The sequence below is a fragment of the Protopterus annectens genome, chromosome 9.part0, assembly GCF_019279795.1.
Source record: "Protopterus annectens isolate FY-2018-M chromosome 9.part0, PAN1.0, whole genome shotgun sequence".
NCBI lineage: Eukaryota > Metazoa > Chordata > Ceratodontiformes > Protopteridae > Protopterus > Protopterus annectens.
The window spans coordinates 885,434,648-885,452,387 of NC_056743.1; the positions used below are offsets into that span (position 1 = coordinate 885,434,648).

General features: G+C 40.6%; 1 protein-coding gene across 1 annotated transcript in view; it reads left to right on the top strand.

The window, feature by feature from the left end:
* Nucleotides 1-17,740, top strand: part of SHMT2 (serine hydroxymethyltransferase 2) — a 212,304-nt gene that overhangs the window by 98,261 nt on the left and 96,303 nt on the right. Inside the window, exon 4 of the mRNA XM_044083621.1 lies at nucleotides 17,734-17,740. This exon is cut by the window's right edge and continues 116 nt beyond it. Coding sequence (XP_043939556.1) covers nucleotides 17,734-17,740 — 7 coding nt within the window. The remainder of the gene's footprint in view (nucleotides 1-17,733) is intronic.

Genomic DNA, 17,740 nt, shown 5'->3' on the forward strand with positions numbered 1-17,740 from the left:
AGTTTCAGGGGCAAGTACCACCCCCCAGCCCACACCTCTGCTACTTCATTATCCTTATGTCAAGATCACATGATCTAAATGAAGATGGCAATGCTCAGATCAAAGCTGAATGCTGGGGTGCAGAGGAGGTTGACCACCTGTAAAACAGCATGTTTGTCAGCTACGCCATAATTTCTGTATAGCACCACGATGAGAGTCTTTGCTAACTGACGCGTGTATTACCTTCTGTTGGGTTAATGTCATTTAGTACTACTAGTAATTTGAGAATCTGCATTTCAGTCTCAAGAGTCTGGGCTAAGTCAGAATGGTGTGTGATAACCTGTATCGAAACCCTGCTTGTTAGTGAGCGTTTTGTTAATGTTCTGAATGTAAAGCAGTTCCACTTTCCATATCCTTTTCTATTCCTACCACATCTAATCATTGACTTTATTCTCTCACTCCAACTCCTTCTCATCCTGTTCACCCCACCACTATCACTTACCCAAACCCCACATTCCCTTCTTCCTTATGTAACCTGTCTCATTTACTTCCCTTTGTACACATCCACCCACTTCTACTGCCCGTGCCTCCTCTCCATTCTTCAGTCTTTTCTTTTGTCCATCTGCCCCTCACAGCATTCACAATCTGAGTTCTGCCCCTTATTCTCTTCCTTTCAGCCCATCCACAAGAACCTCTGCCCTTGAATCCCTTCTGTGTATTCATCATGTCATTAATATCGTTCCTTTTCAGATTGCTGCCCCCTCCAGCCCACCCCAGATAATCACATTTTCTAGTAATTTTCAATTCTCTCTTCTTTCATCATCTCCTTTCTGTCACTTTTCTCCATAATCTCTTGATACTTGTACCCCATATGTAAATGATTTGCACCCTGCATTCCACATTCCCATAATCTGTTGATACTTGCACCCCATATCCAAGTAATCTATGCACTGCATTCCACATTCTCATAATTTGTTGATACTTGCACCCACCTGTAAATAACCTACACCCTGCATTCCACATTCTCATAATCTGTTGATACTTGCACCCCATACGTAAATAACCTACACCCTGCATTCCACATTCCCTTAACCTGTTGATACTTGCACCCCATCTCTAAGTAATCTATGCACTGCATTCCACATTCTCATGATCTGTTGATACTTGCACTCAATATGTAAATAATATATGCCCTGCATTCCACATCCTTAACACCTGTCGAGCTGTGGAAGGCTTTCACTTTTTAGTTTGCGTAAATGTATTAGTAGCACCTATGAGTTAATATCATCTGCAGTTCAAACCAGAAATACCTCTGCCTTTAGACTGCTGTATACCCTCATTACTCCTGTTTCCAGACACCACACGCACACGCACACACACGCACACACGCACACACACGCACACACGCACACACACACACACGCACACACACACACACACACACACACACACACACACACACACACACACACTTAACACCCTCCTCTTTTCGTGCCAGCTGTGTATTAGCCTATTCCACACTTTTTTATGTCAGAACTGCCCTTTATCCTTGTGTATTTTACCCAGTCTAAGGTTTGCTGGTTTCACCCATGAGTATCATGGCACAGCCCAATCTCTTCTCCTCCTTGTACTCCCTGCTGTGTCTTCTCTCCCAGTAAACCTGCTCATCACCACAGCCTCAGCCTGCTTCTGATGGAGCTGGTTTTCCTCTTAAATCATACAGTGCTTCCATCACCTCCCAGTCCTTAATCCTACTTTTGCTTCCTTCATGTCGTCCACCCCCTTCCATCGTCCTTCTTTAACTAATGATGGGGCTGTGCTACAGCTGCTGTATCACTTACTATGTGCATGTTTCCACCCCTTCCTAATCATACCTTTACTCCTGTCCACTGTGTTTTGAAGGTAACTGCCCTGTAGCACATTTTTCCTTCCGCACTATGCAGTTCAGGAATTTTTTGTGTGTGTAACCTTCAGTTTTGCATTTAGCACCCACCACATACCTTTGACAATCAGGCACACCCCTGCCTCCATACTTCTGTTTCCATATGTAACCTACCTTTCTCTGTCCTTGCCCTACCTACTTTTTCCCTGTGTACATTAAACACTTGTTTTGTGACTCCTCTACTGCTTTATTCATCACAGAAATACCTAGACGCTTTTCACAGTACAAAACCGGAAACAAGATCATAAGCCTTTATTGTTTGTATCCTTCCTATCAAAATCTAGTCCTGTCATTCTAGTCATCTCACTGCATTTTAATGTCAGTCACCAAGATTTCTGTAATCCCCTTTAGTCTTCCCCTGTTGTTCCCAAACACAAATAATCCATTCAGTTTTAGTTGGTAAAAACTGTAATCTGAAACCCACTTCCCAAAGGGACTGCCACTGATGTAATTTCTCAGGCCTACACTTTTCAGAACTACCTTTTCAAGACCTCCAGCAGTCCCTTCCTGATATTCTTCAGTAGAAATATGCAGTCATCTTCAATGTATAAAATTTCACATTATTTTCCATCACTTTTGTTCTGAGTAGAACATGCCAGACCCTTCTTAGCTGTAATTAACAGAAATAGATATGGAGACAGTGGACACCATCCCTGCCTCTTTCTACTCATTAATTCTCATTTTGTTAAGTATTTACCTCTAGCTTTAAAGTAAGATACTTGTATAAAGCTGTGACCCTAATTCTTCCTCTCTCCCCAAAATTAATTTTCCTCAAAAACACATAAATAAGTTTCCAGTCTACTATTTTAAGACCCTCTCTTAACAAATATTAATGCTGCCTCAGTCCTATGACTCCTTTACTGTGTACCCAGTCATATCACAGGAGCAGTCTGCAGTTATCACTTGATGATCTGCCTTTTGAAAATCTACTTTTACGGGTAAACTTACCAAAGAAATCCGCAAGTGCTTCAAGCATATAGAACCTGAAATGATCCACTTGGGCAGAATGGGATAAAGTCCAAAAACCAAGAAAACCTCACCAAAGGCAGCCACTTAAACAACCAATGATGAAAATCCAAAAAAAAGCAGTTTCCAAAAAATAGGAAAACCTCACCAAAGGCAGCCACTGCTTTTTTTTGGATTTTAGACAGAATGGGAGGAGAATATGGATTTTTATAATTTGGCCGGAGGTGGTTTGCTTGTCTACATATGATTCAAATCTTGAATGAGCTTAGTATTTTTTTTCTGTGTGATTTTTGCCCCAGTGCCTGCCAAATCTCAAGCCTTCCCACAACTAGATGGGAACAGGAAGAGAGCTGTCTGGAAGAGAGCCATCATTCAGGCAGCAGTGATTGTGCTTTACACACTTGTTAGCATCCCATCAATGATTTTTTTTTTATTTTGCTAACCCCTCCACTGGTTTACTACCAAATAATGGCTCAGTGAGCCTAACTCCACTTCCATGTCACAGACTTGCATTGCCACCTCTCCTACCAGGGTGGGCACGCCCATCGTACTCTGCCAACTTTAGCAAGCACCTGAGCCAGTAATCAAACTCAAGTATCCTGATCTGTCGTCTGCCTTTGTTAATGTTTGCCACTGAAGCTGGATCAACCCAGTATTTGGCCACAGCAACATTGGTATCAAGTATACATTGGGGAGTGGCAATGATGGCAACAGAGCGGGAAAGGGATCTGGGATCATTTATTACACCTGGACTATACCACCGTGCACAGAATGATAGGGCAGTCTAACAGCCAACAGAATGCTTAGCAGGGTATATCCTCAGGGCCATAGGCTGCAGAAGCAAAGAAATAATGCTTTTGATGTACTAGGTCAGACTTCCCCATACCTTGTGGTGTTGCTGGTTAATGAAGACTCAACCCACCAAATTCAACTCATGGATGTTAAACTCCCAATTTCCCTTCGGAATTCGCTGGCAGCACACCCTTAGAAAACTGCACAAGCAGTGATTTGTGTGTGTGTGTAGATGTAAATATATATATATATATATATATATATATATATATATATATATATATATATATGGGTCTACTTTAGAACACCGACATGCCAGTTCGCCGACACACAAACCACCGACACCAAATAACCGACAACACACAATACCGACAATGCAAAACACCGAACACCATTACACCGACACACTAAACGTAAACAACACATTACATATCCACTAGCCCTAACACAAACCCTAAGGTCCGACACTACCGCACACTTACCCTACCTGCACCCTAACCCTAACTCACTTAACCCACCCCTAACCCTAAGGTCCAACAGTACCAGACACGTACCCTACCTGCACCCTATTCCTAACTTAACTTAACCCACCCTAAAACATAAACCCGTCACTAACACACACTTACATTACCCAAACCCTAACTCCGACACTACCGCACACTCACCTTTCACACACCCTAACCCTAAATCCCTCACTATTGCACACTTACCTGTCCGCTCCCTAATCCAAAATCCCTCACTATCACATACTTACCAAGTCGCGCTTACACGTTCCCCTTGTTGGTCTTCCAGCTGTCGGGATTTCAGCATGTCTGTCAACTGCGTTGTCGGTCCTTTCGCGTTCCTCTTCCGCGTGTCGGCGAACTGACATTTCAGTAATTTGAAGAGGACCCATATATATATATATATATATATATATATATATATATATATATATATATATATATATATATAAATATGCACACACACACACACACACATATATATGTGTATGTATATATATATATATATATATATATATACATATATATATATATATATATATATATATATATACATATATATATATATATATATATATATATATATATATATATGTGTGTGTATATATATATATATATATATATATATATATGTGTGTGTGTATATATATATATATATATATATATATATATATATGTATATATTTACATCTATCTACACACACACACACACACACACACATATATATCTATATATAACTTCAGTGGGTGCAGGGTCTTTACCTCCCTGCCTCAGCTCGACTTTCTGAATAGCTGAATTTAGCAAGTTGGATCCTTTTAGAGTTAGAAACGGGCAGTTTGTAGTGGAAGCACCATGCCCTGGTTAAGTCGTACCTGAGTTATGTCACATTCCTGGAGTTCATACAAGTTGAAGATTACCAAAGTGTTCAGAGGAAAAGCAGCAGAAAGGTGCAAGGAATGCAGATGAAAGGATACCATCAACTAGAGGAGCTAAATCTCTTCTCATTTGAGTGCAGAGGAGACATGGAGCCATGATATGGATGCTCAAGATCATGTCAGGGAGTTGTGAAATCACTGTACTTAACATGAGGAGAGGGCAAAGTTAGCAGATTACAGGAATCAACCACATACAAGTGATAGCTCCACATACAAGTGAAAGCAGTTCTTCTCTAAGAAGATGGATGGTTGTTGAATTGAATGGACTATCAAAATGGGCAGTTGAAAAGCAAAAACAAACTCTGTGGACATTTAGAAAGATGTGGGATAGATGGAGAAGATGGGAAGGAGAAAGTAGGCAGGAAAGGAGTTAATGTACTTATAAAAACAAACCATTTCCCTCTTCTGTTAGGCAGATGGATTGTATTGTAAAGAAGGTCCCTGTCCCTCCAGTACTGCATCCGTAAAAGCACTTTTCTCATTACCTTCACAGTGTTGCAAATTAAAGGATACAACCATCCTCATTGCACAATTGACCTCTGTTCAAATATACCCAATAGCCTTCCTTACCTTCTTGTCCTGGAGTTCATCTACTAGTCTCTTTCCTTGTACTTTAGTTACTGTGGCATCCATACTTAATCCTTCTTCCTTCATTAGTTTGGTCACATCACCATTTAGACCAACAAAAGATACTTTTTTTCCCCAGCTTATCCTATTTTTTTTTTTTACTCCTTGTCTCCATTGACCAGCTTTCCATGATCTTTCCCCTCCAGATTTCCTCATCACTGTTGATCAGCTGCACCTGTTGCTTCCAATCCCTTTCCATAGTTTTCTCCTCCAGCTCCCTGTCATAATGTTGTGACTCTCAATGCCAAGTTACAAAATGCCAAAAAATAGACAGAAAATAAGAGAAGAATGAATATTGAACAATTCTTTTCTGCTTTAAACATTTTTTTCAGGGGGCAAGTTCCTCTAGACTCTCTGATGTGGGGGGCAACTCTCTCCACCCCACTGAACTGAATCTGAGATTACCATACCTGTGAGAAAAGTGAATATTCAGAGAAATGGCAGTCTTAGACTTAGTGTATAAGTTCAGATTTTCGGTCATTCAGTCTTCACATTTCGGAACTTGACATTGCTAATCTCAGTATTTCAAAACTGGCTACCCTCTCTTCTCCCTGTTTACTTAATTTTCTTACTTCACTTATTTCCCATCCTCTCCCTATTGCTTTCAATCCATCCCACTTGCATCTCCCTTGCCTATGTTATTTTTAATTGATTCTTTCATCATTCTTCTCAATCTCACTCTCTCCACTTTTGCCCTACATTTCCACATATTCATCCACCACCTGTAACTTATCTCCCCTTCTAACTTCACCTTATGCTTCATGTTTGCCTGGTTAGATAGGCATCTCTCACTAGTTATGTCTCTTTCTATATTGCTCATCACAGAACCAGTTAATTAAAATTTCCGTAAACTGCAAGTTATTCAAAAACATCTAATTGATTCCAATACTAACTGCTATATTGTTAGATTGATTATGAATTGGTTAGTAGGCAGACAGCAGTGTGTTAAGATTTGTAATTTGCATTTCTATAATTTACTTGTTACATCTGGTATCCCACGGGGTGGTATTGGGCATAGTGCTATTAAACATAGCATTCCAATGAATACAAAATGTTGGATACATAAGTACACTGATGACTGCAAAACTGGATTTATTTTTACAAAGTAAGACTAATGATCTTAATAAGTATTTACAGCTATTAAGTAAGTGTGGCTTGGATATCTTCCTAAAATGCAATTTGGATAAGGGTAATATGTACTTTTCAAACAAATTTCCAAGATTTACTATATATTTAGCAACATTTTATCTTGATGAGGCCAAGTAATACAAAGACTCTGGCATTGTCATTACATCTAACCTATCCTTTGACACTCATGTTAAGGTAATTAGTATAAAAGCTATTAAATATATGGGTCATTTGTTAAGGAATCTTTGTTGATGACATATATAATAATATAACAACACATTCTATACATGCATTTAAAACCAGTTAAAAATTTTAGAGGGTATACAAAGAAAATTTGCTAAAAGAATTTTGCCACTGATGACTAGCTTATGGCACTAGATGTAAGCACTTGAAGTTTTATGTTACTTATTTTATTTTGTTTTGCATTTGTTCATTGGGAGTGTCCAACTGGGCCAGGAGCCCATTTTCAGCAGAGGCCCAGGGAAAAAAGCTCCACATACAAATGTTTGAAAAATACAGAGAAGGGAGTTGACAAATAGCATAAAAAGAGAAAGTAACACTCCAGTATGAGATATTAACATAGTAATTGAAAGTTCATGACAAATATATAAAACATGGAAATAAATTGGGGAATATATACAGGAAAAAACTGTTAGCCTAGTAGGTTAACTGTTACAGATACATTGTCAGTCTAAGTGTTATAGTACATTAAACCATCCCTTAAGCAGTTGTTGGACTGGATCCTAACAATCAGCAGTTATGAAATATCCTGGTAGTAAGTTTAGGTGAATGTAAAGGGAAAAGAGGTAGGAGGTAGATGTATTATGAGCAGAGGAAGAAAAGAGCCTAGAAAAATTTAGGAATACAATGTTAAGGAAGCTAGGCTGGGATGTACAGTACGGTCATCTGGGAGTAGTACAGGAGCATAACTAGTTGTTGGTGAGGGTAATCCCTGAGGAGCAACTTAATTTTGTGAGAGTTAGAGGTGTTTAGTATTTGTTGTGGGATAGAGTTCCAGTTTTTGGATATTTTGTTGGAGTAAAGAGACTCATTGAAGGTATTATTGGCTTTTGGGAGATGCTTGGGAGGCCACATTCTCAAGGGATGAGTACAGACAGGCCATCAACTCCTAAATTCAGTTGCAGTGTTCATTCCAAGTTTTCACCAGGGTTGCTGTTTTCATTTTGTTAAAGGTACATTTGTGGAAAATTGATATAGGGTTATAAGATATTTTATGATCCTGTTTTACTATGTTTAAAATAGAAGTTTTCAAATATTTAAAAACACATAGTCATAGAAACATAAATTTTGTGACAAAATTAGCAGTGGGGAGTTGTAGGGTTAGACATTTATACGTCACTGTTAAAAATCACTAAATTGTGGAATAATGTACTAATAGTTTAGATGCTTTTATGAGTACTTCAGACAAATGGTCTGGTGATAACATCTTTGAGCCTTTTCTAGAGAAATCAGTGTTTCTTGGTGATCACTTGGCCTGAACACTGCAACAGAATTTAGGAACTGAGGGGCCGTCTGTACTCATCTCTTGAGAATGTGCCCTCCCAAGCGTCTTCCACTCGACTTTGTGAAGTCTATGTCCCACTCTTCCTTCTACCAACCTGTTTCTTCCCATTTGCTTTCTTACTCAATGCAGTCTGTTTAGCTTCAGTTTGAGAACAGTGCTGTAACAGTACCCTCCCACAATTCGCTTCTTGTGACCCCAGCTCACCTATCTTCTTAAGACATTTCTCAAAACCTGAGGGCTGCTATCATTAAACCTGTAGACTGAATCAATTATCTGTCTTTCCTCATTTATCACACTTTCATCTCCAGCTACCTCATTTACTTTTCACCCCTTTTCCCCAGTAAGTGCCACCCCCAGTTTCTCTCCTGAACTTCATGTATACCTTCCCTTTTTAACTGAGTTAGTGCCCCTAACACTTCATGTCAGTAATGTAATATTCCATCCCCATGAATTTATCCTTCCTCCATCGATATTCACCATAAAACCATCCCCTACACAGAGCTTGTTTATTAACCCTTGGATAGAGTACCAATGCTGTCCCATAACCAACAATAGGTGCCCACTGTTGCCTGGCCCCTTTTTGCTGTCTTATGAGCCAGCCCGCCCTTTGATTCACTAATATGCATCTCTCCCTAATTTCTGTAAACCCATCATATCTTCATAACATTCTTTCACCTACTTTTACATTTCTCACTCTAAAATTCTTCCTGCCGTATGTACTACTACCCTACCTTCTTTCCAGTTGTCTGCCCACCCCCCCCAAAAAAATACTATGGTTGAGGGGCCTTCTAAACTTTTGCAGTCATCTTCACCTTCTGAACTGTCTCACTAGCTAGATTTTTACTCAGATTCCCCTGAACCTCTTTGGGAAGATGTGTACAATGCACACAAGATTTGTTACCTTGAAAGGTGTAGTAGCATTGACATTTTTTTAACTTACTTCATTATCCTGACATGCTAGGGGATTTAAACAAAAATGACCCTTCAGTACTTACTGTTGTAACTCCTTTTCCTCATACCTAAATGAGACAACTCTCTAGATATTTGCAGGCATATAGTGTCCATCCTAATGGACAACTTTTTTTTTTTTTTTTTTTTCAAAAACTAAATTCAAAACTCCCAGTTCATCATATTTTTAATGAGTATCCCTTCTAAAACAGGTATCCCACCCTTCACAGGCAACATAATCATCTTTTTGCATTTGAAACCTAAATGTATAACAAATGAAAGGCACTGTGATGTGAGGTAGTGTTAGTTATGCCAGAGAGAGTAGAACAGTGCATGTGTAACATATGCCAGAACAGCTAGCTGGAGTTTTGTTAAAAAAAATGTCATTTGTGTGTCAAACTGATGTGCACAGGTGCTTGTGTTAAAAATATATTTGTAAAGTTGTTTGTGTTAAAAAAAAAAAATGTACCAACAGTGGGTCCTGCTGGACAGAAAATAAATACACCTGTATGCCAGATTGTATTGTAACTGTTTAAATGAATATATTGTAACAAAGGATACTGGAAGAGAAGAGGATAATGTCAGTCCAGGTAACTTTGAAAAATAGTCTAAAATTAAATTACATGGTTTAGGCCATAAAGATTGTATATCTTACAGCTCTGATTGCAGCCAGAGACAAAATATCTGTGAAAACCAGGACTAAGAATCCTAATGTATTGTTCTTGGGTGTGAACTAATTGCTACCCTGGAAGGGTGAAAGTTTTTGAAATGATACTATGACGCATCTTAGCAAAGCTCTATATGTTTGTATGGTGACATATATGTGCAGGATTCTGACTCAGTTTCTAGTAAAGGGGTTGTGTGGGAGCCAGAGGTCAAATGACCAGATGTATGTGATGCTATTCTGTAATCCAGCACTGAAATTATGTTTTAATACTAGATGAGACAGAAGTCTCAGGGCAGTCTGGTTGTGAAACCTGATAAGGAGGACCACACACCCACTTCATTTTGCTTTGCTCTATTAAGTGAACTAGAGGACAGTAATTCTTTAGATCAGTTAGAAAAATATAGTGAGATTAGTTAAGTATTGTTTTTCTGTATCTGTGTGAATCTTTTCATCTGTGTTATTTTTAATATTTTCTGTGAGTGAAACTCTGGTGTTTATTGTAAATAGATATTTGCTATTTTCATATTAGTTTATTATTTACTAGTAAATATATTTAAACTTTTCATTGTGGCTGACCTTTTAGTGAATATTTTAACCTTTAAGAGTACTTCTATTTATTTGGTGACACTGTGGTCGCTCCTGAAAGCCTTACTGCATCAGTCAAAGACTACCATTGTATTAGTATTAATTTGACTCTGTATAATTGGGTACCCTTGTAAAGAGCCTTAGAGTAGCTGGCTTTGGCATGTTCTGGTGGCAGTATCTACCTTATAGTCTGGGCAAAGCGGGCATACCTGATAAATCTGTGCCAGCCTTTTCCAGAGGTGTGTGTGTGTGTGTGTGTGTGTGTGTGTGTGTGTGTGTGTGTGTGTGTGTGTGTGTGTGTGTGTGTGAGAGAGAGTTACTTGGATCAGGGACACAGAGCACTGGTTCAGCAGAGAGGGTAATGGAGAACTTTGCCTGAAACACTTGACTGAGGACTCAACTCTATAGTTGTGTCAGTGAGGAGTCGTATTTGGGGCCTGGAGAGAGGGAGGGGGCCCATACCCAGTGTGCTCTTAAGGGAAATTATGGTTGGTGCAGACAGCTGCATCTTGGAATACTGTGTGTATCTCTTTTTGTTCCAAGTGAATGTCCTTCACCAGTGTTAGTGAGGATTGAGGCTCCTTGATTACTGGCCCAGAGCAGGGACGTCACATATTGGTGAGCAGTGGCGTGGATATTAATTGAACTTCTGTAGGCAGTTGTCACTGAAGGTGTGTGTACTCTCACCAGCCACAAGGTAAACACAGTTTCATTTTCCCAACAGTTTTATTTATTTTTGTAGTTTAATGTAGTCAGGGAAAGCAGGCAAAGATGTCAGCAGAAAATTATGGTAAGGTAATAAAGAACCAGTTGGCCAAGATGCACAAAGCCAAAGGACTGGAGCATGCCAACCTGACTAAAGAAGAAATGATTTCAGCCTTAGTCACAGCTGTAGCCCAGACCAGCAAAAAGGAAGACAGCCTGTCTGTCAGTGAGGATATGCAGCCCTCATTTCACCTTTTCCTCAGAGGACTTAAAATTCATCTGGAGTTAGATACTTGAACTGGAGGCCAAACATTTGGAATTAGAATTGGCAGAGAGACTGCAGCATTTGGAGTCGGAAGAAAATGAGAGGCTGCGGCATTTGGAGGTCAAGGAAAATGAGAAGCAGCATCAACATGAGAGGGAGATGCTGATTCTTCACTAAGGTAATGGAGGTAATGGGGAAGGGAATAACTGAACCCCAGAAGCAATAAAGGTCAGTAAATTTCTTCCACAGTTTACAGAGGGTGGTAATTTTGAAAGTTTTATTCATATATTTGAAAGAATATGTAAACAGTATAATGTTTACCAAGGGCTGTTGGTATGGTTTCTGACCCCGTTACTCCATGGTAAAGCTGTAAGTGCTGTTTCTAAATTGTCTGGTACTGATTGCTTAAACTATGATAAAGTTAAACAATGTTTATTGGATTGTTTTAGGTTAACACCTGAAGCTTACAGAAAACAGTTTTGTGATCCTAGACGCAAGGCAGATGAAAGTATATATGATTATATTGAAGAGTTAAGCACTTATTTTCGTAAGTGGGGTGAGGGGGGTGTATGGTCAGCACTTTTGAAAGGCTGGCAAACCTTTTGGTGAGGAAACAAGCTGTTAGCACTTTGCCTGAAGACTTGAGAATCTGGTTGGCAGACCGGGAATGTAACTCTGCAGATTAGCTGGTAAAAAAGGGGGATCTCTACTTAGCAAGCAGGGCATCACTGCACAAGAAGGGGATACCCAACGCTGCACATGGATATAAGGGAACCCATGGTGGACAGCCTAAACCACCCCAACAGAATCCATCATTGACAGGGGAAGCCACTAGTTCAGGTAAATGGCCAGGATCAAGGGTTAGCTGTTTTAAGTGTAACCAGTGGGGCTATGTAGCATACAGATGTCCATGTAAGCAAGCTGGAGAACAAAAGGTGGGGGAGCTAGTAAGTGGGAATAACAGTATGCCAGTGGTAAGTTGTCTGGAGACAACAGGGGTACCAGACTATCAGTGGGGTTTATACTGCCATGAGAGAGAGAGAGAGAGAGAGAGAGAGAGACAGCCTCTGACATAACTGTTGTGAAACCTGCAGTGGTTAAAGAGGAACAGTACTTGCTTGGGCAGTCCATTCCATTCAGAGCTTTAGGAGGGAACTCATTCCAAATGCCTTTGGCCAGGGTTCACCTTGACTGGGAGGGTGGAAAAGTAAGGAAGCAAGTAGATGTGTTTGAGGATATCCCTGCAGATGTCCTGATAGCGAGTGATTTTGATAATACAGTACCTTGTTTGCATGCAGTTACACACAGTCAGGCTTGGAAACAGGCATTTGGGTCTGGTAGCTTGGGGGAGACCTGGACAGACCCCACACTGGAAACCAGGGCTGGTGAGGTGGCTGTTTCATGGAGGGCGCTACCCTGTAACAGTGAGCCTGAGGGTGAGCCACAGCAAATAGTAGGCACTGATGTTCCCTTGGACAGAGTGACTGCAAGAGCAGAGGTAAGTGGTTAATACCCAGGCCGACGGTGAGGCACCACTGTTAGAGGATGCCAGACCTTCTGTGGAAGGGGAGCTGGGAAGGGTCACAAAGGTAGAGCTGAGACAAGCTCAGCTCTCTGACCCTACACTAAAAGACTTGAGGGAAGTAGCTAGGAAGGTGCCTGATTCTCAAGGAAAGGGGGAGTCTGTATACTAGAACAAAGGGTTACATTATAGGGCAGGGGTCTGCAACCTGCAGCTCTGGAGCTGCATGTAGCTCTTCCACCCCCTCTGCAGTGGTTCCCTGTAGCTTTGAAAAATAATGGCCACTCTATCATACAACACACGCACTGAGAGCAATCAAGTGATGGATTTTACATATTGCTCTTATAAACTTGCTAGAATAGCATGATTTCTGTTGCCATGCATTCCACACACACAGCAATCGAGAGATCCCCTGGCAGCAGCAGCATCACCTGAAAGGTTACCATAGCTCTCAAAATCTTACCACAAGAAATCTGGACAGAGTCACAAATAAAGGGGAACAAAGGAACAAAAATAGGGATGGACTTTAAATATTGCTCTTATAAACTTAGAATCTTGCCAGAATAACATGGTTTCTGTTAACATGCATTTTTACACGCAGGTACGTATATACACACACACACACACACACACACACACACACACACAGACACACACACACACACACACACACACACACTTGCCTCTCATCTGTGCAGATTTTCGCAGAATGTCCTGACTTTTGCCTCATATTTTTGGTCTGTTTCTCATAAAATGGTGGTTTTATGGCAAATCATTGAGGGCTGAAGTGAGAAAAAATAGACATTTGATTTTCAGATTTCATAACCTTCAGAAAAGTCATGCTAATGCAAAACATGTTATTCTATCAACTCTCTTAAGTTTGTAAGAGCAATATTTTTCCTATTCTAGGGCCTTTCTGCCCCACTATTTATGGCTTTGTCCAGATCTCTTATTCTAAGAGGTTGAGAGAGATGACACACACACAGAGCGATTGAGCAATCCCAGCAAAAGAACAAAAATAGGTACAGATTTAAATATTGCTCTTGAAAACTTAGTTCTTTTATATTTAGGATAATAACTATATATAAAACTTTATACGCTGTGTTATCTTCATTTTAGGGGTCAAATAGGTTTTGTGGCTCCCGATGAATTTTATTTGGTGGGAGAGGGGCCAAAATGGCTCTTTTGATAGTGAGGGTTGCAGAACCCTGGTATAGGGAGTGTACCCCTGAGGGACGGCTAGAGGGTGAGGTAATACAACAGTTGGTAGTGCCCAGAGCATACCGTTTGGCACTTCTAGCCATAGCCTATGACATTCCTTTTGCAGGTCATATGGGCATAAAGCGTATCAAGAGACATGTTATGCAAAACTTTTATTGGCCTAGGATTGCAAGGGCTGTAACAGGGTACTACAGGACCTGTGAGCAGTGACAAAAAGTAGGCAAGGCATGAAACCAGGTCAAGGCTCCTTTGATGCCTTTGCCCGTGATTGAGGAGCTGTTTCAGAGGGTAGCTATGGATATTGTGGGGCCTCTGAGTACCCCAAGATCCACAGGGAAGACATATATCCTAGTGGTAGTAGATTATGCTACTAGATACCCTGAGGTGGTGACTCTGTCCTCCATCGAGGCAGAGAAGGTGGCATATGCCTTGTTAGAGATTTTCACCAGGGTAGGTTCCCCCGAGAGAGGTATTGACTGAAAGAGGTGCCAATTTCATGTCAGACCTGCTGGCTTGTCTGTGGGGGTACTGCGGGATGAAACCTCTAAAGACCACCCCCAGACTAATGGTCTTGTGGAGAGGTTAAACTCTGCACTAAAGCCCATGCCGCGGGAACTTGCAGACCAGTTTGAGAGAGAGTGGGACAAATATTTGCCCCATCTATTTGCAAACAGAGAGGTCCCCCAGGAGTCCACATATTTTTCAGCCTTTGAGTTGCTGTGTGGATATAGGGTGAAGAGGCCTTTAGATATGATTCATAATGCATGGGAGGGTGAGTGTGAATCCCACAAGGAGTCTGTTGTGGCGTATGCCCTGAGCCTCAGGTCATGGCTTACAGAGCTCGTGGGCTTGGCCCAAGAGAATCTGGCCGGAGCCCAACAGCAGAAAAAGGTCTGGTATGACAGGAATGCACGAGCCCGAGAGTATGCTTTGGGACAGCAATAAGCTCTAGGCTGCTTGGGAAGGACCCTTCAAAGTGGTAAGGAAGGTCAGTGGTGTTAACTACATGGTAGAACTGCTAGACAAGAGGCAGGGGCACAGACTGTACCATGTTAAGATGATGAAGCCTTAACTTGATAGGGAGATACTTGTGCCTAAATATTTGCAGTAGGTGGCAGGAGTCTAAGAGGGATCTATGGCTACATCGAGCCAGCCAGCAAAATGTCAGATTGCTAAGGTGGAGCCTAGGATTGCAGGCATATGACATGATAATGTAGCACTGTAGTGAGGTCAGCAATGCCAGTGCAGATGGGTTTCTGAAGACAGGGTATGGGTTAATGTATTCCCAGACAGGATAATTCGTCTGAAGCAGTGTTTCTCCAAGGTCACTTGAAAAACTAGCTTTAGTCTTCAAAGGGGGCAGAAATGTGATTGTGTGAGGTAATGCCAGAGAGAATAGGGCAGTGCATGTATAACATATACCAGCATAGCTAGCTGGAGTTTTATAAAGAATTTTAGGTCATTTGTATATCAAACTGATGTATTTGAAAAGTTGCTTGTGTTAAAATAAATGTACCAACAGTGGGTCCTGCTGGACAGAAAAGAAATACAGCTGTATGTCAGACTGTATTGGAACTGTTGAACGGAATATGTTGTAACAGAGGATACCAGAAGAGAAGAGGCTTAATCTCAAACCAGCTAACTTTGAAAAATAGTCTGAAATTAAATTACCTGGTTTAGGCCATAAAGATTGTATCTTACAAATAACTGTGAAAACCAGGACTAAGAATCCTACTATAGTATCCTTAAGGGTGAACTAATTGCTACCCCTGAAGGGAGAAGTTTTTGAAATGGTTTTATAGCTTCTAGATGCTATAACACATCTTAGCAAATCTCTGTGTGTGTGAATGGTGACACATATGTGCAAGATTCTGGCTCAGCTTCTAGTAAAGGGGGTAGTGTGGGAACCAAAAGTCAGATGACAATAGGTATGTGATGTCATTCTGTAATCCATCACTGAAATGATGTTTTAATACTAGATGCGACAGAAGTCTCAGGGGAATATGTTAAGGAAGAACACACACCCACTTCATCTTGCCTTCCTCTAGTAAGTGAACTAGGAGACAGTCATTCTTTAGATCAGTCAGGAAAATATAGTGAGATTAGTTAAGTGTTATTTTTCTGTATCTGTGTGAATCTTTCCATTGGTGTTATTTTTTAATATTTCCTGTGAATGAAGCTCTGGTGTTTGTTGAAAATATATATTTAGTATTTTCATGTTATTTTATTAATTATTAAATATATTTAAACTTTTCATTGTGGATGGTCTTTTAAATAATATTTTAACCTTTGAGAGTGCTTGTATTTATTTGGTGACACTGTGTCCACTCCTGAAAGCCTTACTACATTGGTCAAATACTACCATTTGTATTAGTCTTAATTTTACTCAGTATAATTGGGTACCCTGGTAAGAGCCTTAGAGTAGCCGGCTTTGGAATGTTATGGTAGCAGTATCTATGTTATAATCTAGACAAAGGGGGCATAGCTGGGTAAATCTGTGCCAGTTGTTCCCAGGTGCGTGCATGCTCATGTGTGTGCGTGTCTGTGCATGTGTGTGCGTGAAAATCAAATCTCAGTGTGTGTGTGTCAGCTACTTGGAGCAGGGACACAGAGCAGTGGTTTCATAGAGAGGGTGGTGGAGGACTTGTCTTTGAACACTTGACTAAGGACTCAGCTCTATAGCTGTGTCAGTGGGGAATCTTATTTGAGGCCTTGGAGAGAGGGGGGGGGGGTCCCAGGACTGAGTGTGCTCTTGAGGGAAATTGTGCTTGGTGCAGAGAGGTGCAGCTGGAAATACTGTGTTAATCTATTTTTGTTCCAAGTGAACATCCCTCACCAGTGTCAGTGGTGTGGATTGAGGCTCTTTGGTTACTAGCCCAGAGCAGGGATGTCACAGGCACCAAGTAAAAAAAGACTTGTTTTCTTCACTGATGTGCATAACCCCAACTTTATGTACAGCTTTTTGCACAGGCATGAAAGAGCCTTCCTAAAGCCAGCAGCCAGAATATGTTGTACTGTCCTGTGCATTATAGTGAACGGTTTATTTATTTATTTATTTATTTGCTAATTCTACACACCTGCTCATATTCATCCATCCACGAACTTTACCATCTTACTTCATCCATTGTCTTGTGCCATCAGGAGTCATTTCTCCACCGTGTTCTCACGGTATTGGATCAGTTCAAGTACGAGTGTGACATCAGCTGCATGCTGGGTTTTGTTTTTTTTTCTCCTAATTGAGCTTGTTGGGCAGACTGGGAAAAGTGAAGTTAAGAATGCAAAAGAAGATCCTAAATTCTGTGTGGAAAGAGGGTAAGGATACAAGCCAGTCCAATAGTTGTAGCTGAAAGTTTGAGAGAAGTTATTTAATATTTGTAAATACATAATAACAGTTCATTTTTTTACCTTCATTTTCCTTGCAGCCAGCTA